This window comes from Megalobrama amblycephala, linkage group LG17 (assembly GCF_018812025.1).
Source record: "Megalobrama amblycephala isolate DHTTF-2021 linkage group LG17, ASM1881202v1, whole genome shotgun sequence".
NCBI classification, from domain to species: Eukaryota; Metazoa; Chordata; class Actinopteri; order Cypriniformes; family Xenocyprididae; genus Megalobrama; species Megalobrama amblycephala.
Window position 1 is genome coordinate 35,808,887 of NC_063060.1, and position 11,319 is coordinate 35,820,205.

Genomic DNA, 11,319 nt, shown 5'->3' on the forward strand with positions numbered 1-11,319 from the left:
AGTAAATCATGGAATAATTTTCAATTTTTGGTGAACTATCCCTTTAATTAATTTTTTTCTTCCATTTTTGGTAGTTCTAATGTTTCATTTTATCTTAATTCAGTATATAATATATTATACTTAGATACTTTGAAATCCGTGCCTATGTAAAATTTAATCTATTTATTTACAATTTCACTTTCAAATGATCCCCTATTTATATTATCAGAAATTGTAGCCTGCCCTACAACAGATCCGAACGAACTAAATGCTGTCATCTAGTGGATGAAAAAAGCACAGCCTTGGCCTGAGCAGGGATTAGACTACTAGGGTCGGATGCCATAGGGCTCTATTTTAGTCAGACTATTTTAAGTTTAAAATTCAAACACATGTATCTTACTTGTCATATCCTAAGGGCAAACAAAACAGAAAAAAATGGTAGATGGTTAAGCAAAAGCAACAACTGTAAACTAGTTTTTTTCATGTCTTCATGTTGGTGATGGGGAATTGCTGCATTTCCACACCATCATCATCAATCGACAATACAGAAAAAACAGGATTTCATGGGGATCGGATGACCATTACTACCACCAGTGCAGGGGACAATGGTGGACTTAATAAAAAGGACACAAAACACAGTCAATACTACACAAAGATGTCAGATTTTTATCACAAGGACTTTGATGATGAAGGGTAAGTTTATACAATACACAAAGATACTGTTCCAGTGTTGGATAGGATACCTAATCTGGAAAACAAGCAACTTGTTTTGGTGTTTCTGAGTAGTGTATTTATTATTAGTGTAGTATTTCTTCAATAATAGTATATATAGTTATAGTAATTGATAATAATAATAATATTTTATATACAGTATATATAGAAAGCAACACCATCCTGAGTTATTTTCCACTAAATATTGATAAAATGGTCATATTTTATTGTGCTATATGGGGACCAAACACTAACAAGCCCAAATATGCCACTTTATGCCGCAAGCATGCCCAAAACTAACAACTAACAACTCATAAACAAACAGGCTCAGCGTCGCTCAAAATAAGCAGAGGTGCTGCACACCGGAAAACTACATTTCCCTTAATCCCCTGTTCACAGGAAGTATTCGTAGGCTTTTTGTAGTCACAGTTCAGGAGGACCGTAAAGGCAGGTAAGTTAAATACAAGCGCCTTTTTGGCTGTTTTGTCTGAGTGTTGTTAGTAAATCATTGCATTGATAATTACTATTCGCAATTTGAAACGGTTATGTCGCTGATGATATTGTGGAAACTGATAGAATGCGGAAGTGTTTCTGTTTGTTTACATTGTGATGTGCAAAAGTAAGGTAGTCACCTTCTAGCTTCACATTTGATATTTAGTATCCATTTGTATTTCCCCTCTGCATCAGCCCGCCATGCAGAGATGCAGGTTGGACCTCCCTGCTCATGTATCATTATGATTCAGGTACGAAGGATGTGCAAAATCGCCAAACTGACAAAACCATGAACAAAAAAGCAAAGTTTGGTTTTGATTCTGGCCAACAGAGTCAGAGCAAAAAATCCAAAAAGAATCATGGGTATGCCATAGCACAGATATTTATTTATTTATTTATTTATGTATTGCAAGTTGAAGTCAGATTATAAGTCATTTGTGAACATTTTATATTGAAGCATATGTTATTTCATGTTAGACATAACTGGTCCTCCTCTCTTAGATCGACACAGAGCACTCAAGGTCAGAAAGCAGATGTGAAGGTCAGGGCAGCTGGAAAGGATGCTTGTTCTCCTGGACCTGAGAGAAGCTCTGAATCTACCCACACTATGCAAAAACGTGCTCAGGAGGAGGCCAAATCTACCCATAGTGACTGTAATTCATCCCAGCAGCATCTGATGAAGACATCGTCTGCTGAAGATGAAAAGGGGTAATTTTTCCTGTCAATTCAGCTGAATCAATGTAGTACAGTATGGCTGTGTCTTTACATACAGTAGGTGCTTGCTTGCAGTGTAAACTGTGCCACTTTTTTACAAATTGCTTCTCAAATCATAGAGAAATTACAGAAGAAAAAAATTATCATTTTGGATGTCTACTGTCATTATGAACTTGCTTCATGTCAAGAGTAAGACAAATCATTTGGGAATACATTTGCATTTCAAATGTTACATTTGGATTTCAAGAAAAATCAAAACACTATCACTTTTAGTTTTGGTAAAATGCTTCCTTTAATAATTAATAGGTAATCTTTGGTCAAATGTGACCCTGGACCAGTCATAAGGGTAATTTAAAAAAAAAAAATGTATCGATGCATGGTTTGTTAGGATAGGACAATATTTGGCCGAGATACAACTATTTGAAAATCTGGAATCTGAGGGTGCAAAAAATCAAAATATTGAGAAAATCGCCTTTAAAGTTGTCCAAATGAAGTCCTTAGCAATGCATAGCCACTCACAAAAAATACATTTTTGATATATTTACATTAGGAAATTTACAAAATATCTTCATGGAACATGATCTTTATTTAATATCCTAATGATTTTTGGCATAAAAGAAAAATCGATAATTTTGACCCATACAATGTATTGTTGGCTATTGCTACAAACATACCAGTGTGACTTATGACTGTTTTTGTGGTCCAGGGTCAAAAATAATTTACATAGTTTTATACAGTGACAATTCACCAACACGTACAATATGCATTTTTAGACCTGGGTACGTTTTCTTTGACATAAAATTCTTTTTACATGCTATGTAGAAAATGTAACTTGTGTGTTTATAAAATCACATGCAGGAGAGATGTATAACCATGAATATATGGTTACGTGACAAATATTATACACCACTGAAATAGATTAAGGAAGTGACACAAGTTATTATGCACTGATTTGCATTGAGTCCTTATTGTTTCCTAGTGAGGTGGACCTATACAGAGGAGAAGAGGAAATAGAACAAGAACTGCATGAGAAGCACCAGTCAAAGTCAGGTAGTGGCCAGGTTTGAATGTTCAGTCTGTATTTAAATGTTGGAGAGATGTCTGTGAGGTGGTTTTTGTCTGAGCTAGAGGAGTCTTTATTCCCATCAGTGGCTGTTGGTGAGGCCCAGAGCAGTGTGTCAGCTGCCGAAGATATTCAGACCTACAGTGAGAGAGAATGGAAAGGGAATACCACTAAAAGTCAGCTTATCCGAAAGGTGAGCCTGCTTCTCTCACACATTACTTTGTGTTCATTTTAATTCTTTGAGATCTTTGATACAATAGATTGAGAGAATGGTTGGCATCCAGGGGTTTCCATTAAACTGGTTTCCCTCATATCTCCAAGGGGCGAACCTTTTCTGTCAGTAATGATAATCACAACTCACATTCAACACTGATTACATGTGGTGTCCCACAAGGCTCCATTTTGAGTCCCTTGCTTTTTTTCCCTATATACAGTATGCTTCCTCTTGGCTCTATTTTATCACTGTTATGGTTGATACATACCTTTATCTCCCTATCAAGCCGATGGTAAATCATCTCATCTCCTGCTTTCAGGAAGTAAAGTTGTGGATGTCTGAAAACTTCCTCAAGTTAAAAGGAATTAGTGATTCATGCACTTATCACATCAAGATTGGACTAATGCAATTATATGTAGGTTTGCCTAAATCTAATCTTCAGCGCTTGCAATTGGTTCAAACTGCAGCAGCTAGACTTCTAACGGGTACAAGGAAGAGAGAGCATATTACTCATGTTCCTGCTTCCTTACACTGGTTATCAGTTGGCTATTGAGTCAAATTTAAGGTTTTGCTGTATGTTAATAAAGCCTTGCATGGTCTAGCACCACAGTACATTGTCGATCTCCTTCATTATTCTGCAGTAAGATCTCAAGTCAGTTGCTTCTCTCTGTACCTCATTCCCGCTTGAAAACCAAGGGTGATCCGGTGTTTGCAACTGTGGAATGCACTGCCATTCTCTGTCAGGTCCTCTACCACACTGTCCACATTGAAATATAGGGGTTTCAGTTGTATGAGTCCTATTTGTATTTGTATGACTTGTTCATTTTAAGTTTTTTTTCCCCCTCTATTGCTATCTTACTCTGTTAATTTTAGCTAATTTCTGTGTTTTTTCCCTGTTTCTGTTACTGTATTTTCCTAATTGTACAGCACTTTGGTTCACCGTTTGTTGTTTTTAAATGTTCTTTATATATAAATTTGAACTTGATTAAAGGAGCCTGCTCACATGTGCATTTTTTTAGGGTTATGAAGCAATAGCCAGTGAGTTCAATCTATGCAGAGTAAGAGGTGATAACTATTGTGCCCTGAGGGCGACGCTCTTCCAGGTCCTCAGCCAGTCCAAACAACTTCCTGCCTGGTTACATGACTCTGATTTCATTAAGGTAACTTAACCTTATTGTTGTTAGACATTAGGCATCCTTATTACATCCCTACTAAATATGGATGTGCACAAAGCAGCATGACTTGATCATTTTTTTGCATTGTGTTATGCATAATTAATTTGATGCATTATGAATTTTTTGTTATAGTGGCCAAAAGAAATTCATTCTGATAAGGATTTTATTAAGGAGTGGCAGTTTCCATTTGAAAGCAGGAAGAGCACAGTACAGCGTCTTGAACAATGCCTGGAATTACTGAAGAAAAAGGTTACTTTTGTTATTTTTCTTCATTGCATATGTATGAATATTTACACTACGTTCAAAAGTTTAGGGTCGGTAAGATTTTCTATGAAAAAAGCCTCACAAATGCGTTTTTTATTTGATCAAAAATACAGTAAAAAAAATAGTAATATTGTGAAATATTATTACAGTTAAAAGTACTATTCTAATTTAATATATTTTAAATGTATTGTTGTGATGGCAAAGCTAAATTTTCAGCATCATTACTCCAGTCTTCAGTACGGAAGAGGATTAGGGCCAGGCAATAATAAAAAAAAATAAAACCATCTCGAGATTAAAGTTGTTAAATTTCGAGAAAAAAGTCAAAATAAAATGTTGAGAATAAACTCATTAAATTATGAGAAAAAAACGCGTTAAATTTTGAGAAAAAAGTCGAGATAAAATGTTGAGAATAAACTCATTAAATTACGAGAAAAAAGTCATTAAATTACGAGAACAAATTCGTTAAATTATGAGAAAATTGTCGTTAAATTACGAGAAAAAAGTCGATAAAATTTTAAATTAAAAGTCGAGATAAAATGTTGAGAATAAAGTCATTAAATTATGAGAAAAAAGTCCTTAAATTACGAGAACAAACTCATTAAATTATGAGAAAAAAACGCGTTAAATTTTGAGAAAAAAGTCGAGATAAAATGTTGAGAATAAAGTCATTAAATTACGAAAAAAAAGTCGTTAAATTACGAGAACAAATTCGTTAAATTATGAGAAAATTGTTGTTAAATTTTGAGAAAAAAGTCGAGATAAAATGTTGAGAATAAACTCATTAAATTATGAGAAAAAAGTCGAAATAAAATGTTGAGAATAAAGTCATTAAATTACGAGAAAAAAGTCATTAAATTACGAGAACAAATTCGTTAAATTATGATAAAATTGTCGTTAAATTACGAGAAAAAAGTTGATAAAATGTTAAATTACGAGAAAAAAACCTCATAACATTTCGAGAAAAAAGTCGAGATAAAATGTCGAGAATAAACTCGTTTAATTTTGAGAAAAAAGTCGAGATAAAATGTTGAGAATAAAGTCATTAAATTACGAGAAAAAAGTCCTTAAATTACGAGAACAAATTCGTTAAATTATGAGAAAATTGTCGTTAAATTACGAGAAAAAAGTTGAGATAAAATGTTAAATTACGAGAAAAAAAAACTCAGAAAATTTCGAGAAAAAAGTCGAGGTAAAATGTTGAGAATAAACTCATTAAATTAACAAATTTATTCTCAACATTTTATCTAGACTTTTTTCTCGAAATTTAACGAGTTTTTTTTGCGTAATTTAATGAGTTTATTCTCAACATTTTATCTCGACTTTTTTCTCGTAATTTAACGAGTTTTTTTCTCGTAATTTAATGAGTTTATTCTCAACATTTTATTTCGACTTTTTTTCTCGTAATTTAACAAGTTTATTCTCAACATTTTATCTCGACTTTTTTCTCGTAATTTAACGAGTTTTTTTCTCGTAATTTAATGAGTTTATTCTCAACATTTTATTTCGAATTTTTCTCGAAATTTAACGAGTTTTTTCTCGAAATTTAACAACTTTAATCTCGAGATGGTTTTAATTTTTTATTATTGCTTGGCCCTAATCCTCTTCCGTACTTCAGTGTCACATGATCCTTCAGAAATCATTTTAATATGATGATTTGGTGCTCAAGAAATATTTCTTATTATTATCAATGTTGATAACAGTTGTGCTGCTTAATATTTTTCTGGAAACCGTGATACATTTTTTTCAGGATTCTTTGAATATAAAGTTCAAAAGAACAGCATTTATTTTTCGGTGCTGATAGCCTCGTGGTCAGCACTCCGACATATATCTCCATTGCACTTCGGGCGACATGAGTTTGAGTCCTGGCTTGCAGACGTTTAACGCCCAAGCCCCCCCCCTTCTCTCTCTCTCTCTCTCTCTCTCTCTCTCTCCCACCTCGCTTCCTGTCCATTCTATACTATCCTATTACAATAAAGGCAAAAATCAGCAAAAATAAATCTAAAAAAAAGAACCGCATTTATTCGAAATAGAAATAATTTGCAACATTATACATGTCTTTAATGTAACTTTTGATCAATATGTTTTTGCTAAATAAATTATTTTATTTATTAATGTCTTACTGAGCCCAAACTTAAATGTACCTGCTGACAAAAATGTTTTGCTTTGTCTTTAGTGGCAAGAGGCTGTCAAGTGTAAAAGTCTTGAAGACAGGGAGCGCATGTGCCAGGAGGTTTTCAGAGGTCATGATGAGGAGTATGAACTTCTGGAAGCACTGAAGTTCTTGATGCTGAGGACTGCCATTCAGTTGCACTCAGATATGGAGAAGGGCTCTGACGTACCAGAGTTCTGCTGGCTCCTCTTTGCTCGTGACTCGTCCAAATGCCCCAGGACCTTCCTCAACAATCACCTCAGACATGTCGGCTTCAGTGGTGGGCTGGAACAGGTTAGCATGCTGTTAAAAATCTGTTCACAAAATAATCACTTTATTTAAAGGTCCCGTTTTTCGTGTTTTTTTTGAAGCTTTGATTGTGTTTATAGTGTGCAATATAACGTGTTCATGTTTCGCGTGTAAAAAAACACAGTATTTTTCACATAATTTACTTAACTGTATACCGCTGTTTCCACTGTCATAAAAACGGGCTGATGACTTCCTTGTTCTATGAAGTCCCTCCTTCAGAAATACGTAACGAGTTCTGATTGTGCCAGCGGTTCCTGTGTTGTGATTCGACAGCAGCTTAGCGAACCTTGCCCGGAAAGGTCACGCCTCTTACCATAACGTGGAGATGCACGCGCTCAGTGTTATTGTAAACATGTCTTTAATTTTACCCTATCAATTTGAGCCGGAATCAGACCCGGTGATTGGACAGCGGGATGAAAATAACAGCGTTTCGACGACATGGCGACAAACACACTCTACAAACGCAACTCTTGTGTATTCCTGTGGGCGGAGGTTAGTCAAAAAACTGTTTTAGTGACGTCATTAAAGAAGGAAGTAGAGGGATGTAGTCCAAACTGGCCGTTCGATGTAGGCGACTTCTGTTAAATAAAATATCTCGCTTGGCATTGAACTTTGAGCTTTAAAATTTTACAGATTTTATTTATACTCTAACAACAACATTACACACTAACTAAAGTTTGAAACATGGGATCACGAAGAACGGGACCTTTAATTCTGTACCGAATGTTATATTGTTATACTGCTGTCATTTAAAGGCACAATATGTAATTTTTCACCACTAGAGGTCGCTTATTCAAAATGAGGCCTTGATTTTGCGGAATCGTGGGATGTGTTTTCTTCATGTCTACTCGGTCCGTGTCCTGGTTAAAATTGCCTATTTCTATAGATTTAAACATTCTTGGAAACATTTGGGATAATGTATGTACACAAGTCAACAAAATATATAGCATTGTTCTAGTGATTTTGGGATAATTTAATCCAAAAATCTTACATATTGTGCCTTCAATTCATGCATTGTTTAATAGTTGTAGTGATGGTATTTTTTATGAAGGACCTCTCCTGATGTAATGTTGTTTAGGTGGAGATGTGCCTCCTGGGTCATTCCCTTCAACAGACGATTCGGGTTGTTCGGCTGTACAAGTGTGACACCGAAGAGTTTATCACATACTACCCGAACGACCACAGGGAAGACCGGCCTCCTCCTCTATGTTTGATTACAGAAGATGACAGACACTACAATGCACTTGTACCCAAAAAGCCCTCCAAATTTGATGAACGTGGTAGGCCAAAGTGGAATCAACCCTCCGATGGACAATCAAACGTAACTACACGCCTTTAAAGAGTATATGGCAATCACACAATCTGCAGAACTCAGGAGTTATTCTACAGTCCTTTGTGTTTTCTACATCGCAGTTCTTGCATTTATGTTTTGGGATAATTTTTCCTTTTCTTTATTTAATTCTGATAAATTTAAAGATTTGTTCTCCTTATTCTGCTACCTATGTAATTTTAAATATAAGGATAAAAGGATGCATTTCTTTTCTTTGCAGTGGTTTAATGAGACATAACTGCACCTCCAGCTGGGATGGGAGATTTTGAATGATTTTCTTTAGTTTACAAGGTTAATTATTGCTTTGCATATTACAATAAAAACTGAACCACAAATCTTGACTTGTTCTTTTGCTTTTCTAGATTTTTAGGGATTACATTTAGCTAGTTTAGCGTCCAATTTGTTTTAAGATCTCTTGTGTCCTTCCACTGGTTTCAATATCTTCTTGTCATGTCTTCAGATGACTTGATCTTAGCGGTCTGACCATTTATTACATAGAGCAATGTACACAGCGTCGACAGGAAATGAGAAACGACCAGCTCAATAATTCATAAGCATCTGATGAAGCAGGCATGCAGCATTACAACAGGCAGCCTCCATCTCAGATTAATTATTCTGTGAAACTTTTTAATGAAATGTCATGACAAAAGAGTAAAGAAGTGCAAGAAGAGATGACTCAGAAGTTTGTGAATGCTGGAATATTTTCTCATTTCAATCAAAAGCAGCTTCACTTGGTCTTGTATGGTTAACATTACATTGTGCTGAGAAAAAAAAAATCATTAGAGGATCTTTAAAATATTATGGTGCATGTTTTGCTAGAACCTTCATATGATTCTGACTGGCCAAGTCAATCTGCACATGAAAAAATAAAATGGCTATAGCTTTAAATTCACGCGAAAGGGAGCAAAATTGTCAAAAAATAGAGTTTCCTAGTTAACAGTTGGTTGTCTTAAGTGAATGTAAACTATTGAGAAAGTAAAAGCACGTGTACTGTATCAGTATATTAGATCTGCGCATTCAGTCTTAAAGTGACAGCATCCTAATAATCCTGCTGCTGTCTGTTTTTAATATTAATCAAACAACAAAAGACAAAGATTAATAAGGATGTTTAATTTATACAGTGAAGACTATGCAGTGTAATTTTACATTATTTTACATTTGCTTTATTAAATTTCTGTACCTGAAAACTACTGTCAGACCTACTCGAAAAGCACTGTTTATTTTGTTTGTATTTTTGTTATATTGCATTTATTTGTGCTTTTGCTTGTAATTTGTTTGTTCTTTTTTATTACTGTCTTTAATAATGTTTTAAATTTATATTAGTTAGGCTAGTAGTTTTAGCTGTGGTATTAAAATTGGAATAGAGAATTGTGAATTTTCACTGTTATCTAAAAGTTTGGTGTCATAACTGTTTCATGACCAGTAAAACTGTTTGGCAGGTGTGGCCACAAGTTAGATTTAGGCCCTGTTTTATTTCATCCTTCAGCCCCCTTGGAGGTTTGCTGAGGCCCTTAATGAGCCCCAACCCCCATGTTTAAGAAATTACTGAGCTATTCAATATATTTATTAATTTTAAAGAATACTTTTGCTAGTTGCTTTTCAAGTATAGAAAAAAAATTGCTTTCTGGGCTGTGCTGATATACACTGCCCTCCAAAAGTTTGGAAACGCCCTAGAAAAGGGGTTTTGGACAATATTGGCATGAATCCTTTTTAAAGGGTTAGTTCACCCAAAAATGAAAATTACTTACTCACCCTCATGTCGTTCCACACCCTTCGTTAATCTTCAGAACACAAATTAAGATATTTTAGTTGAAATCCGATGGCTCCGTGAGGCCTCCATAGGTAGCAATGACATTTCCTCTCTCAAGATCCATTAATGTACTAAAAACATATTTAAATCGGTTCATGTGAGTACAGTGGTTCAATATTAATATTATAAAGCGACGAGAATATTTTTGGTGCCCCCAAAAAACCAAAATAACAACCTATTTAGTGATGACCGATTTAAAAACACTGCTCCAGGAAGATTCGGAGCATAAATGAATCAGTGTATCGAATCATGATTCAGATCGTGTGTCAAACCGCCAACGGCTGAAATCACGTGACTTTGGCGCTCCGAAGAGCAGATTCGATACACTGATTCATTTGTGCTCCGAAGCTTCCTGAAGCAGTGTTTTGATATCAGCCATCACTAAAAATATCTTTATTTGTGTTCCGAAGATGAACGAAGGTCTTACGGGTGTGGAACGGCATGAGGGTGAGTAATAAATGACAGAATTTTCATTTTTGGGTGAACTAACCCTTTAATTTGTGATGATTTTGCACTGATAAGGGACAACACAAACTACAAAAACATATTTTATTACATAAACAGTTTATACATAGACAAAACTTACATTTTCGATTCATCAAAATACCCACATTAGCAGCTATCTGACCAAAACTGGGTTCTAATTGGTTAATTGTATTCTAAACTTAATTGGCAATCAATTGTTGAAGCTATTAAGGTGTGCTAACCCAAAAATCTTTTACAAACCTGGGCCAAGTTTAAACCAGTAACATCACAGCTGGCAAAAGGGCCATGTCTGACTTAGACATGTATATATTGCCATTATTATGTAATCTAAATGAAAATTATTATTGCCAAGTTACTTTAATGTATTTGCACCAAAAAAATGATAAGGATTTATGCTGATATCGTCCAAAACTACACTTTGCCAGGGGTGTTTCCAAACTTTTGGAGGTCAGTGTAATGTCTCTCTCTCTACAGTAGTAAGAGTAAACACACGGTGCACAAAAGGAGATGTCGGTCATACAGATTGCAGAAATATGCATGACTGTCATTTTTGGGTGAACGGTCCCTTTAAATTACAGTTTGACAGTCAGAAGTGCGTCTCACAAGACTTGCCTGCTCCGCAG

General features: G+C 35.0%; 1 protein-coding gene across 3 annotated transcripts; it reads left to right on the plus strand.

Annotated features, from left to right (window-relative positions):
* The first annotated feature begins 427 nt into the window (after window positions 1-427).
* otulinb (OTU deubiquitinase with linear linkage specificity b) lies at window positions 428-8,735 on the plus strand. Of its 3 annotated transcripts, XM_048164112.1 has the most exons (10): window positions 651-672; window positions 1,090-1,141; window positions 1,378-1,545; window positions 1,684-1,890; window positions 2,876-2,946; window positions 3,046-3,152; window positions 4,193-4,333; window positions 4,481-4,597; window positions 6,786-7,055; window positions 8,149-8,735. In XM_048164112.1, exons 1-10 carry the CDS (start codon window positions 663-665, stop codon window positions 8,407-8,409), a joined length of 1,404 nt encoding a protein of 467 aa, XP_048020069.1. In that variant the 5' UTR covers window positions 651-662; the 3' UTR covers window positions 8,410-8,735. The 3 variants fall into 3 exon arrangements, with proteins under 3 accessions (XP_048020068.1, XP_048020069.1, XP_048020071.1); XM_048164111.1 differs by lacking the exon at window positions 1,090-1,141 and having other exon boundaries at window positions 428-672; XM_048164114.1 differs by lacking the exon at window positions 1,378-1,545.
* Window positions 8,736-11,319: the final 2,584 nt, after the last annotated feature.